We start from the raw sequence: 23,939 nt of genomic DNA, 5'->3' as shown, positions 1-23,939 counted from the left end.
CAGAGGAAGGGCTAAGAGGGAGGAGCAAAACCAGGGAGTGTTTTAGAAGCCAAGGGAAGAGTGTGTTTTAGAAGAACTGAGTGAAGGGCAATGCCAAGTACAACTGAGAGTCTAAGGAAGATAAGGACTTGGAAGTGTTCATCCAGTTGATCAAGACAGACATGATTGGTATCACTGGTCAGAGCTGTTTCAGAAGCATGATGGAGGATCAAGCCATATTTCAATGGGTTGAGGAGGAAAAAAAAGAAGTAGAGATGGCAAGTAGAAACTACCTTTTAGAGGTTTGTCTGGGATGAGGAGAAGGGACATGAGTAGCCAAAGGGAGCCATAATTTGAGGGTTTTTTTCTTCAAGATGGGAGAGACCTGAGTTTGTTTATATGTTTATGGTAGAAATGGAGTTAGGGATGGAGAGGAGATAATTAATGAAATAAGTCCTAGAGTGGCCCTGAGGTGCTGGGGTCCAGAGCTAAAGGGGAGATTAACCATCTGTACCCTTGTAACCGAAGGAGACGAGGAAAGAATATGTAGGCAGAGAGTTGATGGCAGGACTTTGAAGTTTAGCTGGAGGTTTATCATTTATCACTGAAATAATAATAACAACAATGATAATATCAACACAATTGTAGAGTTTAATAAGTATCAGCATCCATCTAAGCACTTTACACAGATAGTCATTTAATCCTCATAATGGCACTCAGAAGTTGCTATTTTTAGTATCACTGTGATCCTTCCCATTTTACTGATGGTGAAACTAAACACAGTGAGATTAAGTAACTTGCCCAATGTTACATAACTAATAAATTATGTAGCTGGGGTGTAAACCTAGGCCATCCAATTCCCCAGATCATATTCTTACCTATTATGCAATATTACTTCTTCATATAAGAGCAACTCTCATTTTTTTGAGTTCATATGTGGATCACTTCATGAGTTCTATATCTCATTGAATCCTAAAAATGACCCAGTGAGGTAGTTATAATCATTATTAATCTCCATTTACAAATGAAGACACTGAGACCAGAAGGTAAATAACCTGCCTTGGGTCATCCGGCTGGCAAATGTGTAAACACAGGAGTCAGATCATCTGCCAAATGAGGAGAGATAGTGTTTGGGGTCAGACGTATGAGGAGCGTGGAGGATGGTAGTCATAGCCCCAGTGTAGAACAGGAACCAGAACTGATCAGAGCCCAGGCATGGAATGCCAGGCAGCTTAGAGGACTAGAGTGAGGCAGGATGGAGGTCATGAAATTATGATGCATCAGTGAATCCAGAGTAGAGGGAAGAGAATACATTTTGAAGTCTCAAAGAAAACGATAATAATGCACTATTATATTAGTTATCTATCACCATATAACAGGTTACCCCAAAACTTAACGACTTAAAACATTCATTATCTCACCGTTTCTGCGGATCAGGAATTTGTGAGTGGCTTAGCTGGGTAATTCTGGCTTGGGGTCTCTCGTAAGGTCACGGTCAGGATGTCAGTTGGGACTGCATCATCTGAAGGATTGAATGGGGTTACAGTACCCTCTTCCAAGATGACTCACTCGCATGGCTATTGGGAGGAGTTTTCGCCATGTGGATCTCTCCAGGAGGCTGCCTTATTAACATGGCAACTGGCTCCCCCCAGAGTAGGTGATCCAAGAGAGAGCGAAGAGGGAACCCTCTTATGACCTAGTTTTGGAAGCCACACACCATCACTTCTGTTTTATTCTGCTTAGAAGTGTGTCACTGAATCCAGCCAGACTAAGGGAAGATTTTCAAAGAATTTCTGAACAAATTTTAAAATCACCCCACTGATACATGGTGATTTCTAAAGCAAGTAACGCCTTTCAGAACTCAAGGCCTTTTCCCACAACCAGTAGGCCCTGTATCTGAATGGTACACAGTCCACCTCAGGACAGGGCAGAGGGAGGCGAGCCTATTCGAGCAGAAAGCCTGAAATGTGGACGGTGCAACTCTGCAGCCCGTGAGGTGAAGAACACATTTTCAAAGTGCTGCAAAAAGATGCAGTTGTTTTCCCATGGATTTTAGTGGGAGTCACGCAGCTCAAGTACCTGGGCATTCTTTAGAGATGGATCCCTGGGTTTGCTGGTTTCTTGTTTGGGTTGCTGAGCTGAGAGTCAGCATCTGGGTTTCAATATGACCCTGCTTCATACCTAGACTTGGCAGCTGAGCTGCCTAAATAGGAAACAACAAGGCAGTGTTCCCTCTAGCTCAGGCCTTGCTATGATTCTGAGGATACACAGTGCCTTTCTTTTTTTAATTTCATTCTCTCAGTCCCCTTGTTTCTTTACCTCAGACACAGGTTGTTTCCCACTTCTCTGCAGTATACCCTCATCCCTCCCAGAAACGCATGCCTGATCTGAAGAGTACCTTGCCGCTCCTTTTGTGTCTCTCTCACCAAAGCACAAACCCCGTTTTGCTGCCTGCTGGTGCCTTTCCTGACCTCTGTCTACTATACAGTTCTGGAGAACTCATCTGGAAATAATCTGATCAGCTGTCAGCAGGATTTTAATGCCCGGCTGAGTCACTGACAAAAATGTCCAGCAGCAAAACCAACCATAATATCCTTTATAAATTTAAAATCAGGCTGGGTCCTCTGTCTTTCCTCTAAATGTCTCCTGCCCTGTAAAGGAATTTAAGGTCTACATGCAATTTATAGGAAACAGTGAGGTTAGTGGGGCAGATCTGGTCAAGATGCTTTACTTCTCTGAGCCTCTATAGTTGTGTCTTTAAAATAAGCATGAAATGGATTAATCCATGTAAAAGTGGCTATCACAGTGCCTGGCATACAATAAGTAGTCAAAGAATGCTAATCTTCTTCCTGCCTAAATTATAATCATGGTGCTATTAGGAGGGAAAGAATGACTCAGTGGGCTACACATCCCCTACCCTGGTATTGCCTGGGGCAGGTTGACACACACCTCACCAGGTAATAACGTCTGGGATTGCAGAGGGCCTGTGATTGATGACTCAGAAACCTGATTTAACTCAATTCAATTCTGTTCAGGAAAGGAGTCACAGATACCCAAACTGCCCTTGCGTTGTGGAAAGCACCACAAAATGGAAGAGACCCCAAGATATGAGCGAACTACTTTTTTTGTGGCCAGCATGCCCAGAAGGTCATTGTTCTATACTAACTTGGAAAAGGCAAATGTATTTTTTAATACAGACTGTTCATACTCAATTTTAGAGGTAGAAAGGCTTCAGAATTTATAGTCAAATCCTCTACCTTACAGATGAGAAAACCACCATCCAAAAAGTTTCTTTCGATTAATATATTTTGAATATTTATTTGAGATATTACTTAGATGCAAGATTATATGTCTCCTCAAGCCAGTCCGATACTTATCACATACATTTCCTAGAGAAATTCTGAATGGGTGTGTGAACGAATGAATGAATAAATTTGAAGACTTGCCCAAGTTCACAAAAGTAATTAGGGGAACTAGAACTTGAAGTCCCATCTCCTGACTTCCTACTAAGTACTCCTGGGTGAGACCAGAACATGCATGAAAATAGCTAGGAAAACTCCAGCAGGTGTCCTAGATCAGCTCCCAAATGATTGATTTCAGCCCATCCAAGTAAAATAAATGCAGCACGCTGCACCAACACACGAACGATGTTCAGTTTCTCCACAGTGTCTCTAGATCGGTTCTCTCCTGGCAATGATAATGGCCCTACAAATATCTTATATAAAGGCCCTCCACCTCATTAACTTCTTGAACAGCTTCTATTACATTCCCTCTTTGTTGCAAAGTCAAGGTACACAGAGGCCTTAGAACCAGAGCTTTACCAATCAGCCAATACAAAATGTGTACAATAGATTAATGAGTGAAATACTAAGTATCTAAAATCCATTTCTAAGCAGATTTCCCTTCTAGGTATAGATACCAATGTAGTTACCAATCATGAAAGATCACTTGATATGTAGTCCTTTCAGACACAGTTCAGTCTTTCTCGACCCAGATTCCTCATTTGAGCTACAAAACACAGAAAATTATTTGAATGACTCTCTTCTCAATTCTCTCAAGGATGGTACATAACGTGGACCATCCTATATTCTTAGGAGAGAAGGTGATCCATTACATACAACGAATACTGCAGAGCATTAGGGCTTGATTCTCCCAGGAAACACTGGCTGAGAAACGTGCTAATCTGTATACCTACAGGTCACAATTGTTCTAGCTATGCACACATGCGCATGCACACACACACACACACACATACACACATTTCCAAAAAAGTCCTTTTTATGTTATGCTCTTAACAATAAAAGTTTTGCATTACCTCCAAAATTTTGTCAGAAGGAAAAATTCATTTGTATTCATGTGATACAACGGCATTATTTTTTTCTATTTGAAAAACTTAACAGAAGATCAGCAAATCTTTTGTAGATATGCAAATTGTAAATTGAACAAAAATAGACTGCTGGTATGTTTATGAAGAATATTAAGTGGATTTTGTAGACAAGTTAGACCAAAATGCATTCCTCTGAAGTATTTGGGAAGTTATTTCCAACTTTGCAGTTAATCAACAAATATTTCCAGAAAATCACCGTCTTAAATGACCTAGGAGGACATGCAAAAAAAACCACTTTGCATATTTTGGCAACTGATAAATTTGTTTTCTCTACTCATATTGATTGATTTAAATCCCTGTGTAAAACAAAAGTGACTGATTTGTCTCCCGTCGTTTCATTTTGGTCACTAGTTTGCAACTGGAAAATCAGTTTATAGTTGTTAAGATAAAGCAGGACTTGAGAAGAAATTCACATTTGTAGATTGCCTACTAGGAGCCAGGCATGGTGCCAGGTACTTTGCACATATAATCTCATCTAACCCCCATGAGGTAAGTGGTTTTATCATTTCCCTTTTACAGATTAAAAATGTGAGACTCAGATTCCCACAGCCATTGACAGAACTGGGATTCAAAGAGATTTCCATGCCTCAAACGTTCATGATTGTTCCAGGATTCAACATACCTTCCTCCAATGATGACTGGAAAATAATTTAGGACATTTAACTTATTTTTTGGATTTATATCCTCCATTATTCGGCAGAAAAAATCCCTGCCAACATATAACTACCTTTAACTTACTTTAACATAAGATCCAAAGAAATGGGGAGCAGTAAGATGAAGAAATTAAAATTCATGAGTGACACTGTAAACTTGATCCTCTTATCATGATTAATTCAAATGTACAGTATTCCCAAAGAGCTGGTGCACCATGTTTCACAAGAAAAGAAGGTCAAAACTCAGAAGGCTGAAGCACCAATGTCCTTAGAATCCTGTGGTGGGGGAAACAGATATATAGAATATAGTCAGATGATTTAATTATGTTCTTTTATTCTCAGATTGTGGTGATTAAGTCAGGTTGACCCAGAATCATTTTCACTCCTTTATTTGTTTGAAAACGTCACTTTCACTGGTGGGCTTTAATTAAGCTCCCAAGAATTAGAAAACGTGCCCCGTATCTCAGCTAGAACAAGTGTCTGGAGTTCTCCATCACAAATAGTTTAACCTCTAGAAAATCCACTGTCCCATGACCCTCACAGAACTGCTTTGGGGTTCCCTCCTTCTTGGCATGGAGCCTTGGGGAACTGCCGTTAGGAAAGAGAAAACAGTAACCTAAAGCTTTTTCTTTTGTCCAAAAGTACAGTGCAGAGGTACTTTAAGAATAGGAGAAAGTCTTTCTGCTAAGCCTTTTTCAACAAAGCATTAATATTTATTAACTTGCACTCTGTTATAGAATGAATGTTTTATGATCAAAAATGCGTAACAGCAAAATGGGAATTTTAACCACAAGCGACCTACTCTTCCAGTGATAAAGAACTCAGGATGGGGTTAGCCAACCACTCTCTCTGTAGTTCAGGGGGGACTCTCATTCACTCATCTAGACAAAGGAGTAATTGAATACTGCTCCATGTGATTACTGGAAACAATAATCACAAATTTATAGGCTTACTTTATAAATGAGAGCCATCTAGAATAAGCTGTGAATTAATGTTATATTAGTGGTATATTAACAAATAGGGACATTTATTAAAAGGTCTGAAAGATATTTCAAAAGCTCAGAATAACCCATTTTAAATTTAGATTAGATCAATTCCCAAACAATTCAGATAAGAGGGGGTTTTTATTTTTCAACTTTTAATAAAAGCATGTCTGTCTCAAGTCTTTTGAATTAATCCATTCACTATTCATTGAGTAGATTCTGTTTGCCAGGCATACAGAAATGTGGGGTTTTGAATCAGCATCAAGGTGTAAAATTTGACTTTTATGAGATCTTTTCTACTGACGCTGTCTTTACTGAATCACTTTGTAATTCCTTTAGCAAACTACTCAATCTTACTACAGCTTTGCCTGATGAGTTATTACTTACTTAAAATGAACAAGTGCATCTCAACTCTATAATTAATGTATACACTGCATAAAGGCACAGAAATAAAAGTCCCTTAGCATTTATTTCTGTCTTGTCAATTTCAGTGGTACACTACAGAGATAACTGTATGGAGACCGTGTAACAGTGAGTTTGTTAAATGTTCCTTTTCATAGTCTTGAGTGAAATTTCTGCCTAAATATTTTAGGAGTAGATTTCCAACACATCATCTTGTTTCCATTGTGTCTAAGCAGTTTGGGAAAGGGGAATGAATAAGCATAGATTTTGGAATCAGGCAGACCTGGTTGTGATTTCTGGTTCTGAGCGTGGTAAACTCTTGTAAAACCTACTTAATCTCCATCTCTGTTCCTTCATCTACAAAATAAACATAACAGCATCTACCTTGCAGGATTATTGCAAGGAGTATAGATAATGTATATAAAGCAACTAGCGCACAATAGGCTTTGTTTTTCTTTTCAGATCAAAAGTCTGAAAGACCATACGAAGAATTGTTCTGTTTCAGGTAGTCTGATTCACCATGAAATTAAAATAACACAACAAAAATTTAAGACAGATATGAACATTGTGAGCCTGATTTTTATTTATCTCATGATACAGTTATTTTACATTCAGCATTTCCACTTAAGGTGTCTAATAAGACACCTTAAGGTGTCTTAAGGTCTGTTTAAATAACAGACCTTCAGACTGCTGAATGGGCTTGACAAAGAAGATCACCCCTGACCCCATTCTCCACCCTCCACTCCCCACCCTCCACTGTACTCCAGAATCACGATTGCTCTTCTCTGCCTATTAGAGTATGGACATGATGGAGAGGAGAAAGAAAGAAACAAAATAGCTAAATTTAAAAATTATTTTTGGTTCATCAGCATATAAACAATCAACTTCAAAATGAAACAGACATTCACTTGCCAGTTTTTGAGTACAGTGAAAGCACAAACTCTCATTTCTGTATGAATCCAGAAAATGAATGGAACACTTACTGTAAATCTTGCTTCTACCCAAAGCAGTATTAGGAGGAGGATGTAGACTATCCTTTCACTGTACCAAAGAATTGATTTCCCTTCTCTCTCTCTCTTTCCTGTCTGTCTGGTTCTCCTTTTCATATTTTGCACTCTTTTCTCTGACTTCTGCCCCTTCCTTTTGAAATTCTGCAGGTTGTCCGGCCATATCAGACCATGTCCAATCCCATGAGCAAGCTCACTGTTCTCAACAGCATGCATTCTCACTTCATTCTGGCCGACAATGGGACCACCGGAAAGTACGGAGCAGAGGTGAAACTTAGGAGACAACTGGAAAAGCATATTTCACTCCAGAAGATAAACACAAGTAAGTCGGCTGCTGTTCCCACTCATGCTTCACGGGAAATAGGCTGAAAGTGAGAAAACTTGAGCAAATTTTAAACACAGATCATTTTCTACTGGGCCAGTGGTTAGAATTAGAGAAGGTCATCTAAAGGAGGATGATTGGAGGCGCAATAAGTGTTTACACAATTAGTGGACTCAAGCTCATTTATTATGTGTGAAAAATTCAACCCTGTCTGGGGTTTATAAATGCAGATAAGCTTTTCTTTCCAAACTTTTTTCTACATCTTTTACAATACTCTAAGGAGGAAAAGCACCCTGGAGAATTTTTTTCTATTTATTAAGCTATTTTTGGTGGCTAAAGAAAAGAAAAAAAGAAAAAGAAACAGGTTTTGATCTTAGCATAGATCTGGCTGTGCAAAGGCATTTCGAGGGAACTGACATTGTCTAAACTAAAGCATAATGTGTAACCATGTTGATGAAACTTTAATTCTGTCTCTTAATTTTATGTATGTATTCATTCACTGTTTCTAGATACCTATATATTTAGATATATGTGTGTATTTATGGGTACCACATAATACTTAGCCCATAGTTACACTGAAATTATCTCTTAAGTACTTATGTGTTCTATGCAGTATTTATTGTGTACCCATTTAACTATGAGAAGGTAGCATTGTAAAAACAGCAACGCTCCCCAGATCACTCAGTGGCTTGCATTTAAATGTGGTAGAGGTAAGAAAATAATCTACTGACCTTCCTCACAAAATAAAGTTCAATTTGTTTTCACAAAGTAACACATGGCTTCGCGGCAGGCTCAAGCTTTCTGGTAATTGTATGTTCCATCAGGGAAACTTGGATTTAATTGATTAAACTTTCAAAACCTGCAATTCCAAGTAACAAAAGATTCTCTTTGGCTTGATAAGCTTTCAAAAATTCAGTGTAATATGATTCAACATGTCCAAATGGCTTTTCTCATCTCCAGTCTTTTCTCTGCATCTGTCCCGAATGGATTTTGCTTGCTCTCACCACCTTCCTCCCAGAACTAGGATATCCAACCTATCAGACCACAACTTCTCTTTCCTGTACTCTCTTTTCTGGTTCCACCTTTTAGGAGCTACTACTGTTTAAGCAGTCAAGTTTCATACCTTCATCTTTTTCACAGAGAAGTCTGGAATAATAGATTTTGGTGTAGGCCTGAAGTCAACATTGTATTAGAAAACTCTCTTCTAAGAATCTTCAACTATCTTTGGAAAGAGAAAACACAGGATTACCCAAAGGTAAACATCTTTTGGGAACAAAAGAGTAAAAAAGACTAGAAAATCCATCCAGAAACCAGCAGAGATCCAAAGTAACAAAGCACTATAGCCAATGGGTGGTAGGTTTTGTTAAACTAAAATTGAATTTTATTATAATACTTGATAGGAAGGACAAAACTCATATCATTAATATTATGCATTTAGGTTTTTATTGGCTGTAGCATTACTTTTTTTACACCAGCAGGTTAAGAATGAGCCTAAATAGGAGTAACCTGAAAGCTGAAGAAGATGGGAGCAGGGTAGACAAAGAGCAAATGCAGGGTCAAGTTCAGTGCTCAATAGTGAGACCAAATTTGTCCAGACACACAAAGCATGCCATTGTGCCAGGTCCTGGTGGCAGCTGGGCCAGGTATTTGTTAGTGTTAGGAGGAGAGCTAGGTGTGCGGTTGTGTAAGTTTAAACACCCAGCTATGGTGGTGCCAGCAGGAGTTAAAACCCAGCCAGAGCTCTGTCTGCCAAGCCCTGTGCCTCATAGGCTGCCCAAGGAAAGGATACTCTTTTCTAATTAGTCATCCCAGAGGGGACATCGTTTTGTAACCTTTGTGCCTGGGGAAGCACCTGTCTCCAAAGCTCACAGAGTTGCTATACGTGGGGATTGCCCTGAAGGGGAGGCTCATAGACAGTGGCCGGGCCTCCATGAGGAGCAGAGCCCAGCAGCATAGAGTCCAGGAGAAGGCCAAGGCTGGTGGTCAGGGCATCAGGGATGCTGGAGGAGCCAGGACCCCAGGCACATGCCTTATGCCACTCGTGTGACACTGGACCCTTGTGAGCACATCAAGGCAGGTAGCGGCATGCAAACACATTGCCAAGTGGAATCCCAGTCAAGGGTCTAGGGCGCAAAGTAGGGGATAAACACAGACCCAGGTTCCAAGCTGAAGCACCAGGTCAGAGAAGCTGGCTTGAGACTCCTAAAATGTTCCGAGTCCACAAACAGAATTAGGCCTCGGACCTGGGGTAGAGGCTGAGCCCCTAGATTGGGTTAAGTGATAGTAGCTGGAACAGGATGGGGGCAGAGAGAGGCAAATAGTCATTGCAATCGTCATAATTTATAAACACAATTTTCCTCTTTGTTTTGGAGACTATATTTGAGGCTTAATAGGAATCCACAGACTCCCATTCAGTGCAAATAATTAAATAGGAAGAAGAAGGTTAAAGATGCCCAGAGGAGATCCCTGAGGTCACAGGAAGTTATAAGGCTCAGGGCCAAGAATTTGCCACAAGCTGTAGTGAATGATGCCATGTGTTAGCTCTTCTACCAGTTCTATCCTTGAACTTAGTAGTGGGAGGGTGACCAACTTGTCCCAGTTTCCCAGGGACTTTCTCAGATTTAGCATTGAAAGTCCCATGTCCCTGGGCCCCCTCCATCACAGGCAAATGGAGATTGCAGGTCGCCCTCCAAGTCAGACTCAGGAGTCATTAGTTCTACTTCTCTTTTTACTGCATTCACCCCGCAAACCAGGGAAGGAGCAGCGAGGGCCTCAGAGTTTAAGGAGTGGCCCAGGCTCTGGAAGTAGAGCAGGACCTTGAGATCTCCATTCAGTTAGCAGTAAAGCAAAGTGCCCACTGAGAACCTGGAAGCCTCCAGAATAGGACTGAGTGAGAAAAAAGGAGGAAAAGTTGACCTGGTTAAAATAAGAAACAGCAGAACTAAGAATACAGACCTTTAATGTAACTCTCTGTTCTAATCTGAACACTATTTTTTTCTTTATATCATAATTAGTGATAATGTAATTCTTCTTATTAAAATAAAATTTTATTCTATAACAATTCTAAAAATCTCACCTACTTCTTAATTTCCCTCTTCAAAAGTCTAAGAAATCTAAAATACAACAGGGGAACTCAATTTTGGGAAACCTCAACTTAGCCTCCTGAAATTAGACCATCTACCAGGATACCACAATAATACTATCACCACCTATTACGCTTAGCACGACCCTGGGGGTGTCTGAATACACTCAGCATTTTGCTCATTAAAGTGCCATTCCTCCTCATCACTTAGGGATGACATGCATACCATAGGAATCTTTCCACAAGTCTGTTTCTTGCATAAATAGCATAATCTTCTGAAGAATATTTTCAAGAGACCTTTAAGCCCTTTCTCATCAACATGACAATTATGAATAATAAAATATTACAAGCACCAGCATCTTAGACTTTTCTCAGCACTCTGGCATCCATTATCTCAACTCTCCCCTCCCTCCACTCATTCCTGCTGTTAACAGTCCTTCTGGAAGTGTTGTCATTGGTTACTGAAGGACTTCTTTGTTGTTAAAGGAGAATCCTTTCTGACATGAGCCACTTAGGAACACTTCCATCTGAAATTTTCTAAACTTCAAATTTAACATGCAAAGCCTCAAACAATCCCCATCATGCCTTTAGTAAACAAATATTTCTTGAACTCCTATTATGTACCAGTCATGGTTAAGGTCTAGAAAAGCAGCAGTAGATAATTCATTGAGCTTACGTCAAGAGGGGCAGAGTAATAAGTAAATAAGTAAATAGGCAAATATATGTAGTAAGAGAGCTATTAAGAAAAAGCAGAGGAAGGGATATATGTATGTGTCATGGATACACATGTCTGCATGCCTGCACATGTGTGTGATGGGAGGATAGTTTAGATTAGATGATTGGGTATGGTGTAATATATAAGCAGAGACCTGAATGAAGTGAGGGAGCCAGCTCTGAAAAGAGCATTCTGGAGGGAGTGAAAGCAGGAACAAAGACCCAGGTATTTGATGAAGAGTATGACCTTTGTAAAGAGTTGAATTTTATTCTGACAGAGTTTTGATCTGGCAAGTTATAGGATCTCCCTCGTGGTTTAAAACACCACTCTGCTGTTGTGTGTAGAGATCCAACTGACGCAGGGGGCAAGGTTAAAAGCAGGTAGATGTTTCAGTAGGCTATTGCCGTAATGCAGGTGAGAGATGACAGTGTTTTGAATTAGGATGACAGCAATAAAAGTAGTAAAAAGCGGTTGGATTCACATTTATACATATCTATTTTCTTAACTGATCTTTCTTTTAATGTGGTAAAATATATATAACATAAAATTTATCAGTTTAACCATTTTTAAGTGTACCGTTCAGTGCGATGAAGTACGTTTACATTGTTATGTAATGATCACCACTATCCATCCCCAGAACTTTTCATCATTCCAAACTGAAACTCTATACACATTAAACGCTCTTATTCCCTCCCTCCAGCCCCTGGTAACCGTGATTCAACTTCATGTCTTTATGAATTTGTTCTAGGTAACCCACATAAGTAGAATCATACGATATTGGTCCTAAGATACATTTTGAAGGTAGAGCTCAAGAGAACTTGCTACTGAATTGAGCATTCAGGGGAAGGAATAGACACATCAAGGATGCTGAACAGTCATCCTTACAGACACCAGTGTATTCTTCAAAGAATGGGGCTAGTGGGAGCCCCTAAGTAGTAAGTTTTTACAGAAAAGGGAGTTGAGGACTAATCTCTGGGGAGTTGGGACAAAGTCCTTGAGAAGGAGGGAGATGATGAGATTCAGTGCACAAATGAAGAATGTGGCCATAGGTAGAACAGGAAGAGTTTCATCCTGGGTAGCAGGAGGGAAGGCAGAGTTTACGTGTGCAGATGTAGGTGGGATGGAACATTTTCTGCTGGGAAGATCAGGTAGTTCTTTATAGATGCTTTCTATATCTGAAGAAAATAATACAGGAGGTCATTGGCTAAGAGTGTGGAAAGGCAAGAGGTGTAGAAGATTAGGGAGAAAAAAGAAAAAACAAGTGTAGAGCCTGGGAGAGTGAGCTGACTAGGGAAATGTAGGACTGCCCACTTGATATTTGTGGTCATAAATTTGCAGTGGCATGAATCATCAGGGATGTGTGTTTTTTTCCAGGCATGTTCAGCTTGAATAGTAGAATAGGCAGAGACTTGGGTTGAGAGGCTATTGGGATTTTGCTAAGCAAGTAGAAAAGAGGAAGAGAGAGGCAAGGGAGTGAGGCTATATGTACTCTATATACCTATATCCCAGGAGTATTGTCAGTGTCTGGATGAAAGCAGTGGTTTCCCACCCACATCTGTGCCCATTCACGAGAACATAAAATCATTCATCTAAAAGATCAGAATAAGGTGCAGAGAAGTGATTAAGAGAATTATCAAAGGTGACCCACACCTTTAGTTAGTATTGCCAAGCATTACATATGTTAAGTTCAAACCATTTAAGTAAGCAAAGGTTCATAATAAGCAGTTCCTCATATTTATTTTATTGTTGTTTACATATTCATATAAGTTGAATCAAGTTAGCACAATGCTGGGAACATAGTAGCTGTTCAGTAAACACGTGTTACCTGAAAGACTGAATACCAAGGGACTGCTCCAGAAAGTAACATGTAAGTAGCCTGATGAACCTATAAAATCCCAAGCATATTTTCTGCATACATTTTTGCTGTTAAAAAAATTTCCAAAAAAATTAGAGAATATTATAATAACCCCCATAACTATCACCCCAGCCCATAGCCAATCTTGTTTCCTCTATGTATACAACCACCTACATCTTCCTCCGGGTAAGTTTGAAAGAAATCCAAACAGTGTATCATTTCATCTATAAATATTTCAGCACCAAAGCATTTCTTTAACTTGCGTGGGCCACACGCAAGGTAGATTTTTAAAGTATTTCCTTAACTTAGGAGCAACATAATGGAAAATACTGATCCAAGAACCCTTTAACAATTCTTTCAAAAAAATAAAAATTAAGAACTATGTTATCACATGTTAAAATTTATCTAAAATTTTGATAATCATTTTTTCTTGTCCCAAATTCTACACTAAGCTGGCCAAAAAACATTTAAAACAAATATTACCTTGCAGTTCTTAAAAAGGAAGATTAGAAAAATCCCCAGCAATTGTGGCTTTCTTTGAATCATTTGAAGGGAAGAATATAACTTTTGGGAAAAAAGGAAGGCTTTGCCTTTTGCCAGTGGTATAAACTGAGAGAAACAGGGAGACCTGGGGGTTCAGATCTTCATGGCTCTGTGACCTTAGGTAAATTACCGTATTTCTCTCAGACTTTGTTTCTGTGTCTGTGAACCAGGGATAATAATTTTTCACAGTGTGGTGATTAAATGAGTCAACCTATGAAAGGATTCTGGCATGTGGCAGTTCAGAAACACTGATTCCCTTCCTGCCTTCTCGGTGGCACAGTGGTCCCCCAGTGGGAAACCATGTTCTGTGTTGATATAGCCTGATGGGCTGCCATAGATTCCAGCCTGAAATCCAGACCTTCATTCGAAGCACATCAGAGTCTAGGGTGTCTGTCAGAATATCTTTACCACAAATCGAACCTGTCTCTGCTTGTTAGGGAAAAGCCATGTATCTCTGGGGTTACAGAAAGGGTCCAAAGAAAAAAATAAGACTCAAAATTGTATTCTGAAACATATTATCAAGCCTCTATTAACATTACTTCTTAAAGAGTAGTTGATTTAAAGTCTTGATCATTGCAGCAATAAACAGAAAACTCTTGTTTTTTCATTATTGTTGAAAATATATTCTAAACTGTAGTTGTTCCTCTTGCTTGAGTGAAGAATATAATGGAGAAACTTTAATATTTCTTTAGAGAGTCAAGCTATTCTAGTGTCTTGGAGCAATCGTTATGAATGTCAGTTAAGTTTGCAGAGAACTCTATTTGGTGGAGGTGTTAGAATTTGGGCTAAATGTGAATTGGTCCAGAATATATAAGATTAGATTTATATGTCAAGTTTAGATTTAGGCCAATATCAGATTTCCTTCTTATAATTTACTATTTTGTTTAAAAAGGAGATTGGAGGAAGAGGACAGAAATCTAGTTGGTTTTGGGCTCTAATTAATGAAAGTGTTACTCCTTTGTGTTTGAATTTTATTTTAGGTTTGGCTAAATGCAAAGTTTTATTTGGATTATATATCTTAATTAATTTGTGAACATTAACTTTGTAGGAAATTTCATTATGAGGCTAGAATTTTCCAACTTTGTCATCTTCATACTATAAAGTGAAATCTATGTCAGACTAAATCTAGTCTAAGAGACTCTGTCCCCACGGCAAGTCATTATAGATACACCCATTCTGCAGTACTAATGAATGGGGATGTCTGAATAGGTTTAGATTTTTGTAACCATCGCTTTTGCCACCGTCAGGGTTTTCTTGAAAGAGAATTTGATGCTGTGCATTTTTCTTTGCCCCAGAGTTAACAACTGACATTTGAGCATAGCCTCATCTAATGAAGCCACAAAGAATACTTTCTCTAAAGCAGTAGATTAAAATCTGCTTGGCAGTTCTAAGCAAACAAGTAGCAGACATGATCATAGAACTCATAAAACACAATCAAATTTGGTATTTGAGGATACTGCTATTTAGAATTCTCTGGAAAAAAAGAACAGATGTTTTGTTATGCAGTCCCTAAACCAGTACACCTATTTATATATGATTGTGTGCTTAACTCACACAAACTAACAAAAAATAATAATGATAATAATGTCACCCAGTAGCACCGAATGTCATCCCTGGTAAGTTATGCTTTATGATGGGAACAGATGTTTCTGATTTCCACTGAGTTGTTTGGTACAGGAGTCCCATGAACAGGCTAATCCATAGAGTGATAAAGTCTTATGGGTTCCAGGAGATTTTATTTTAAAAAGATCATGATGTGACATTCATCAATTTTACAGCATTTTGTTTCAGTGAAATTTCCATAATCAGAAAAAATACTCATGACTGTATCCTTGTTCGATTACCACCATTTTTTGGTGATAATTCTTAAACATGGCTGTGGTGGTTTTCAACCAAGGTGACACTGCGTCCCGTAGGAGGTATTTTAAAATATCAGAGGGGTTTGGTTGACACAATTTCTGGTGCTCCCAAATGACACAGAGGGGAGGAGGGAATGTTAATATTCTACCTTGTGCAGGACGGTTTCACATGAAGAATTAATTGCCTGGACCAAATGCCAATCCATCCCTTAGGAAACACTACTCTGATTTTGTTTCCTTGAGTTTTGTTTTTCTTTTTTTTTTCTCCCAAATCTTTCCAATAGCCCACACCTGATGTGGTAGGACCACACACTTCCAAGATACTCTGTCCTAGTCTAAAGACGTAGAAGAAGCAGCAGTCGTGAGCCAGCAGTGAGATTTAAAATATCGAACAACGTGTGAAGACTTTAGTGTCCTCAATCCACATCATAGGCTGGATGTCAGCCCTGACATGTCCTTCAGATCTTAACATCCCTTGCTGTTGGGAAGTTCTCCCTTATATCCAACTTCATTTGCTCTGAATCCGTTCTCTTCTGGGTGAGGACCAAAGTCATCACCTGTGTTAGAGCTCTCAGCTTATTTGAAAACTGTAAATGGACTTGAATTGACCTTTCTGCCATAATGGCTGTAAGGAAGCTGTTTTTCATTTGAAGAGACACACTGACCTGCTTAACAGGCAGAACTGACTCAAGAAGTAAATCAGAATTTCCATTTCGGCAGCACCCGCTCTTAGCACCACTGCTTTGTATGTTTCAGGCTCAGTGACTCCAGAAATGAGTTCGATGCTGGGGGCTCTACTGTCAGAGTCCTTGATGTTCAGAGAAATCCTACAGTCCACAGTTAATAACTGATTTGGGGGTAGAAACTGAAGCCCAGAAATGTGGTCGCTTTACCTGCAGGCCCCTGGAGAGCCTACTAACTAGAATTCATTGCCAAGGGAATATTTTAATAAACCAAGGTTCTAGGAGAATAAAGAGTTTGAAACTGAATACAAAGAGACCTCTAATTTTTAATCTATGTATTACTGAGAATTATGTTGGAAATAAGGGAGCAGGACAGTAATATAAATCTTGAATGAATGAATAAATTCATGATGTAAAATGCCATAAAGCAGTGCTTTTTAAAAATTCACATTTAATTTCTAATATATGTCTCTCATTTCCCTGGACTGTAATAGACCCCTTATACGTATTAGTATTTTTCTCTTGTTAAATTATGAAGCCGACTTACCCTGGAAATTTGACATAGATTATCTAAAGAATACTATTGACATCCTTACTATTAAATCCTTACTATTTACCAACCTTTCTGACACCAAAACTAGCGTTAATGTTATGCATAGTAAGTGCTCAATAAAGAGTTGCTGATTTGGTATGAAACAAATTTAAGTGATTTTGACCCAGTCATATTATTATAAGAAATGTGTGAATTTACAGTTTCCAAAAAATTCCAAAGATACTTTAGCAACAGCAGCATTACTGAAATAAGCAGGTAGCTTCCTGGGAGGCTATTTTAAAGGATTGTAGTCATTTATATATAAATAAATAATTTGTATCATAAATACTACATAAATTATTTATTTTTATTCTTATTATGACTGTTAAGTAAGTCTCATTTCTTTGTATTTATACCAAATACAGAGAGACCAAACCTGAGTGTCAACAATAGCACAGAGAGGGAGGCATATGGCAAAGGGAAGGTCTAAGGTATGAGTCACATCAGAGCTTCCTTGGAAAGTTTTCCATTTTGGAGTAAGTTGGATAGCCATACAGTAAGAGGTTAGAGTTGGCATGGAACCATCGGGTCCCTTGCCCACTATTGACATTGCAAACCTAGCGAGACACTTTTCCCACTGAGCCTTGATACAGCTCAGGACCATTTTGCATTCATTAAGACACAGGTTCTGCTGCTGTAACAATGACTCAAAACAATGGATGCCTCAATGAGACAGGAGTTTATTCCTTATGCATGTGTTATTCTGAACATGAGTCCAGGCCTTTTGTGGTAGCCTCACAATGTTGAGGACTCAGATTTCTTCTTTCTTTTGCTCTGCACATCCCTGTTTTCATGGTCTGCGGGAACTCACTATCACATCTACATTCTGCTCAGAAGGAATCAGGAAAAAGTCATAACCTGTTCCCTTAAAGGCACAATGAGGAAGTCATATACAGGATTTTGGCTTACATCCTATGTGCCAATATTTGGTCACATATTCACACCTAGCAAAAGGGGGATTCAAAAATATAGTCTTTATCCTGGGCATACAGCTAAAGTTCTATCACTATGAAGGAGGAAAATAGATACTAGGGTACAGCCAGCAGTTTTTGCCACACCTTTCCAGCATAGCATTACAGATGGTTATTAAGAATTGGCTGGAGTTGGCACATGAGGTAAAACATACCTGCCATTCATAAATAAGATACACCTACATGTTCTAGTGTGTTCATTGAGTAGCTTTGTCCATAAATAACTCCTGTAGCATATGCTTCATATCATGCCCTTTCACTCTTCACGTGTGTGTTTCTTAGTCATATGTAGTTGAAGAGTCTTCCACTGGTTCTGGAAATTGTAATTCCCCTTGAAATGGGATTGAGACTAGCTGTCTAAAATTATATACATTATTTTAGACCATCCTGGTTTAGTTAACTTTTTAGGTTAACTCAAACAGATCCTCCTAGCCTCAAAGTAATTGCATAGGCTATACTATGCATAATTTGTATACATTCCATAATGGATCTGTAGCCACATATTTTCTTGCACATCATTTGTAACCTTAAATGTTACAAGTGTTAAAAATAAATAGAAAAGATTCAGTTCTGTGTTTCTATGACATTGTACTTAATATTAATGTTTCAAAGATAAATCCTAGGAAATAATTCTCATGTGACCTACACAGGACTGTACTCTTGGTAACAGGCAGTAGAATGGAGATAGCTCGCCTCTCAAATCCTTCCTGAGGGGAAAAGGTTGTAACTGGGCCTTGGCCCAGTTGGGGAGAAAGGATAAGAAACCCATCTTAGGGAGTAAAAGCAGCAGCGCATCCTCCGACTCTGTTGAGGAAACGTTTGAGGAGACGTGGAAAGCAGATGCATTTGTGAGGGATTTAAAGCTCTCTTATGCCAGTTATCCAGTTTGACATTCCTACATTTTATAACCCCTAAGTGATAACTAATAATTTGGTAAGATACAGCTGAAAGGCTCTTGAAACCTTCTGAATGCCTATAAATATATAATTAAGAGTATTTCCTGACACTGACAGTTATAAGAAGATTAATCAGTAGAACTTCTCTTAACAAATGGTGAACTGGGTCACCTTGTTTTAGAGACTGAGATACATGTGTATTATTGATCCAACCCTAGTTAGTTTTTCTTTTGATTTTAGCTTGTGTTTCTCAGTAAAACCAAAAAGATAGAGCTAAAAGCAGTTGGGGTTTCTTTTCTATCTTAAGTGAATAAAGCCTACGAGGATCTATTGCGGTACAGATTTAATGAAGCCAGAGGCCGGCACTTTAAAAATAAACCTTGCCTTTCCTCTCTCGGTATTCTTTGAATAGAACAGTTTCTTGGCCTTGTTTCTGCCTTGCCTATATCTTTTTCCCTCATCTTTTTATAGTACCAAACTCAGAGGTATTGTGACTTTTCCATTCAGACAAACTAAGTTTCTGTAGAAAATAGATTCAATGTTTAGAAACCCCATTAGAAAATAGTATAAATAAATTCAAAAAACAAATGGGAAAGCAAAGAAAATATTTGCAACCATGACAAAGAGCTCATTTACATAATAAGTAAAGGGCATCTACAAATCCAAAAGGAAAATCCTTTAATAGGCAAAGTATATCAACAGGAAAATCTTGGGGAAGAAAATACAAATGCTCAACTTCACTCAAAATTAAAGAAATGAAAGCTAAGACAACAATGAAATGTTTTTTAACCTATCAAATTGACAAAAAACAAAGTTTAAAAATATCTGGTGTCAATAAGTGTGTATGGAAATCTGTACTGGAGGGTGTGCAAATATGGGCAACCTTATCTGGAAGATAATTTGGCTACCCCTATTAAATTTTAAATGCACATACCTTTTGGCCCTGTAATTTTACTTCTAGGGATTTATTTTATGCATATTTATTGCCATATTGTTTACAGTAATAAAAATGGAAATAATTCAAAGATTCACCAATAAGTGACTAATTAAATTATACGTAGACATAACAGTGAAAGACTGTGAAGTTATTATGAATAATGCAATAGCTCTGTTTGGGCTCCTATGGAAAGATACCCAATGGTAGTTTTTATGTCCTTTTCTTAAGTTAAAGCCTGTTGTACGACAGTAGAACTGTGTGTCTATGACCACATTTATGTTTTTTAAAATTATGTGTGTGTGTGTGTATATATGCTTACAAAATATCTTAAAGGACACAGGTGAACAATTATAGCTTCTAGAGAATGAGATTTGAGGTAAGTAAGAAGTAAGATGAGAACTGACATTTTCCACTAATACCTTTTAAAAACCTCTCAATGTTGTTTTTTGACAATGACCAAATATAGCTTTTATAAAAGGAAGGAAGGAAAGGAAGGAGGGAGAGAGAGAGAGAGAAAAGGAGGGATGGAGAGAGGGAGAGAGGAGGAAGGGTGGATGAAGGAAGAAAACTTTTTGGAAGTAGTCAGCCTATCCATGTTCAGTACTTTCTTCCCACAAGTGTATGTTTATCATTCTTGACCTGTGGGTAAGGAGCCAACACAGCTGTGTTTGACACACCTTGGTTTCTCTTGCCCACTGAGTCTGCTAGCAATTCTTTGCTTCATCTAAGACAAAAGGAAAGAGTCAAGTCAGGAGACCTAAGGGAAGAGGCTGGTTAAAGACATGCCATGGAGAATAATACTCTCAAATCATATAAAGGATGTGTATAAAACAGTAAGACAACATAACAGGTTTGAATCTTATATTTGATAGTGGCTGAAATCAGAACCAAAATTATCTTCCCTGTTTGGAGTTGGTAAATGACAAAATAGCCTAAATTTATTCCCAATCCTTAGCCATAACCAGATAGCCTAGTATAATGGGGCTACTGAAAATGCCCTACTTCTATATCTCTACCATGAGCACAATTCAGTAGAGCTAAATTATTCATTTTCCTTTTATTAGGCTCTGGGGCACCCCAAAGTCCAGCTCCCCTCTCCCTGGATCCTACTCCCTGTGATGGAGTAGGCTCACACACAGCTCATTCAACAGCCATTTCATGTTGAATGTTGTCTGTGATGCTCACACTGGAAAAAATGGCTCCCACTATATTCTTGACTCCACTGTACTCCTAAGATGCTTTGTATGGAGCCAAAATACATGTCAAAAGTTCATCAGCTTTTCTAAATATGGCAAGAATGAGAACTCAAAATATCTGTCATCTAAAATAAGTAGTGATCACTCTCTCTGTTATTTTCCCCTTGATAGTTCTTCTGTTACTCCACCAGTATTTGCTTGTGTGCCTACAATATACAAAGCGCTATAGAGGTGGCAAGATAAGACATAGTTGTGCACTTGAAGAACTTAGGGTTTTACAAATAAGTTAACAATAACTAGCTATTGAGTGCTATTCTAAAACTTTACAAGGAATAACTGATTCAGTCCTTACAATGACCCTATGAAGTGAGGACCATTATTATTCCCATTGGCCAAAAAGAAAACTGAGGCACAAAGGAGGTCAAGTAATAACCCCCCAAGGTCAGACTGCTAAAAAGTGGCAGAGCCAAGAAGTCTGCCTGCGTCCATGCCTCAACCGTGTGCTCCACGGGCTCTCAGTGTGCAAAGGGCTGCATCAAACAGCAACAAGTGTCAGATGCCCTTGAATGATACGAAATACAACAGGAATTCAGAAAGCATTTCTGGATAGAATGTTCATGGGGGCGGTGTAGTCAAGGTATTCTCAGGAAGATTTTGACAGATGGAATGTGAGCAATGGATTGCAAGCCATGCAGGTGAAAGCTTTCAACATTTAGAAAGGTAGTGCACAGCATGTGGTCTAATTACATTTATTTTACTTTCATTAAATTGTTTTTCCTATCTTCATAAGCAAAATTTCAGCTGCAAATATAAATAAGGTCTACATGTGAACTAAGCTTAGTTTTTTTTTAGGAAACGCGATCATCAAAATCATAAGGATAAGATATAGATGTTTCATTGTTTCCCTTTTATTGACCCTCCTTAATAGAATGATGTAAAGGTAGAAGATAGTGTAATATGATAAATGAGACATTATTGTGTATACATAGATATAGATATATAGATGGGGCAGAAGCAGAGCTATTCATACTCATGGGATTCTATATATCTATAACTATATGTTATCATTGGTATTATATATATATATATATATATATATATATATATATATATATATATATATATATATATATATATATATATTTCACCTAGTTCATTGCCTTCATTTTCCAGATAGGAAAGTCCACTTGGAAAAGGTCAATCAAGTGTCCTACCTAAATTCATACAGTGAATTAACTGGCACAGCTTTTACCTGAACTCACGACTCCAAACTCCTAACTGCTACTCTTTGCTCAGCATTGTCACTGCCTTACTTTGGGAGGTACTTCTCTTATTCTATTTAACAAAGCACCAGGGGAACTCAAATAAGAAAAGGTTATCCAGGCACCTGAGCAAGGAATAAAAGCAGAGCACTTAGGATATCAACGTATTTGATGCAAAATCCTTAGCCCTTTATTCTCCAGTTTTTCCCCTTGAGACCATTTTCTCCACTGCATCTTGAAGGGTAAGCAAGGAAGTATCGAGAGAATTGGAATCACAATCAACAGACACTGGATGTTCAGACATTTCCATTTTTAGCCGTGCAACAAATCGGCAAGAAATCTGGTTGATCTGCACTAAAATGTCATTTAACTTTTGTTCATTAGGGCTTGGTAACTGTGGGGGGAAAGAAAGAAACTAAAAATACCAGTGTGCTGTTCAGTCTGCAGGAAAGACGCAGCTAAGCCAATTTTGTGCTTGGTTCCTTAAACAAGCGCTTTTGTGGTAAATTTCCAGGAGGGTTTGTGTCATCAACTCTTTGAGGTTTTGCTCGTAATATTTAGCAATCTGTCTAATTGTTGCACAAAGTGGTGGAGTGACCTGGGGAGGTGTGTGCTCCCAAGCTGAATTTATGTTCTCAGGAAGGTGCTAATTAGTAACTTTCTGGAAAATGTACAGTAGTTACTCTTGGCTTGTTTTTTTTTTTTTTAATTCATGAGATATTTATTAAAATAACACATTTAGGGAAAAAAATCAATACAAATGTATGCATCATTACTGAAAACTGTATACCATCATACAAAAAAGGATTTTATTATGAGAAATCAATTCCTAATTTATGGCAAGTTCCCCCCCCACCCCCGCTGCTTTGGGTCTTCTTTGCTGTGCACAAGCTTTCTCTAGTTGTGGCAAGCGGGGGCTGCACTTCATTGTGGTGCGCGGGTTTCTCATTGCAGTGGCCTCTCCCGCTGCGGAGCACGGGCTCTAGGCACGCAGGCTCAGCAGTTATGGCGCACGGGCCTAGTTGCTCCGCGGCATGCGAAATCTTCCCCGACCAGGGATTGAACCCGTGTCCCCTGCGTGGGCAGGCGGATTCCCAACCACTGCGCCACCAGGGAAGTCTGGCAAGTTTTACTTTCAGAAATAAAACCACAAAACAACACAATCTAATTCAATCTTAAAGGCTGGCACGCTGAGCAAGGAATGTTCTTATTCTTTATAGGAGCTCCTTCTTTACACTGTCAGGTACCAGGGCTCTGCCTTTTGGTGTGATTTCAGCCACCAAGTCATCAACAGTAATGTGTTCTAGTCCTTTTTCTTTAATTACCTCTTTACAGTGTGCCTTCAACTGATCCTTCCAGCCACATTCAGTTAATTTAGCTCTCAGCCACTCTTTGAGGCATTCTCTTTCTCCAGTTTCTATCAACTTTTGGTTGATTGCTGCTCTCATCTGCGCATCTTTGTTCATCTTGCTAACCACCATCACCGCGGGCAAGGGCCGTCCCTTCCCAGTGACGAAATGACCCTTGCGCTGACGACCGTTACCTACCACACTCTTCGGCTGCCCGGACCTAGACCCTCCTTGGCTTGTTATTTTGCAAACTATTGATAATCCAG

The 23,939-nt window shown here is 38.8% G+C and overlaps 2 protein-coding genes across 13 annotated transcripts in view; one reads left to right on the top strand and one right to left on the bottom strand.

Moving 5' to 3' along the window:
* TRPM3 (transient receptor potential cation channel subfamily M member 3) overlaps positions 1–23,939 on the top strand; it is a 526,465-nt gene that overhangs the window by 289,152 nt on the left and 213,374 nt on the right. For all 12 annotated transcript variants that reach the window (XM_007182257.2, XM_028166547.2, XM_028166549.2 and 9 more), the window contains exon 6: positions 7,562–7,733. In XM_007182257.2, the coding sequence (XP_007182319.1) occupies positions 7,562–7,733 (172 nt within the window). The remainder of the gene's footprint in view (positions 1–7,561; positions 7,734–23,939) is intronic.
* Positions 23,488–23,904, bottom strand: LOC103006017 (transcription and mRNA export factor ENY2-like). Its single transcript, XM_057548404.1, has one exon. It carries the CDS (start codon positions 23,803–23,805, stop codon positions 23,539–23,541), a length of 267 nt encoding a protein of 88 aa, XP_057404387.1. The 5' UTR covers positions 23,806–23,904; the 3' UTR covers positions 23,488–23,538.

Source organism: Balaenoptera acutorostrata, chromosome 6, assembly GCF_949987535.1.
Source record: "Balaenoptera acutorostrata chromosome 6, mBalAcu1.1, whole genome shotgun sequence".
Classification (NCBI taxonomy): domain Eukaryota; kingdom Metazoa; phylum Chordata; class Mammalia; order Artiodactyla; family Balaenopteridae; genus Balaenoptera; species Balaenoptera acutorostrata.
The sequence above is the reverse complement of the archived record's forward strand: the minus strand, read 5'-3'. Positions and strand labels throughout refer to the sequence as shown.

Excerpts from the sequence above, each read along its gene's own strand:
- LOC103006017 (XM_057548404.1), bottom strand. The coding sequence starts at position 23,805 with ATGGTGGTTAGCAAGATGAACAAAGATGCGCAGATGAGAGCAGCAATC.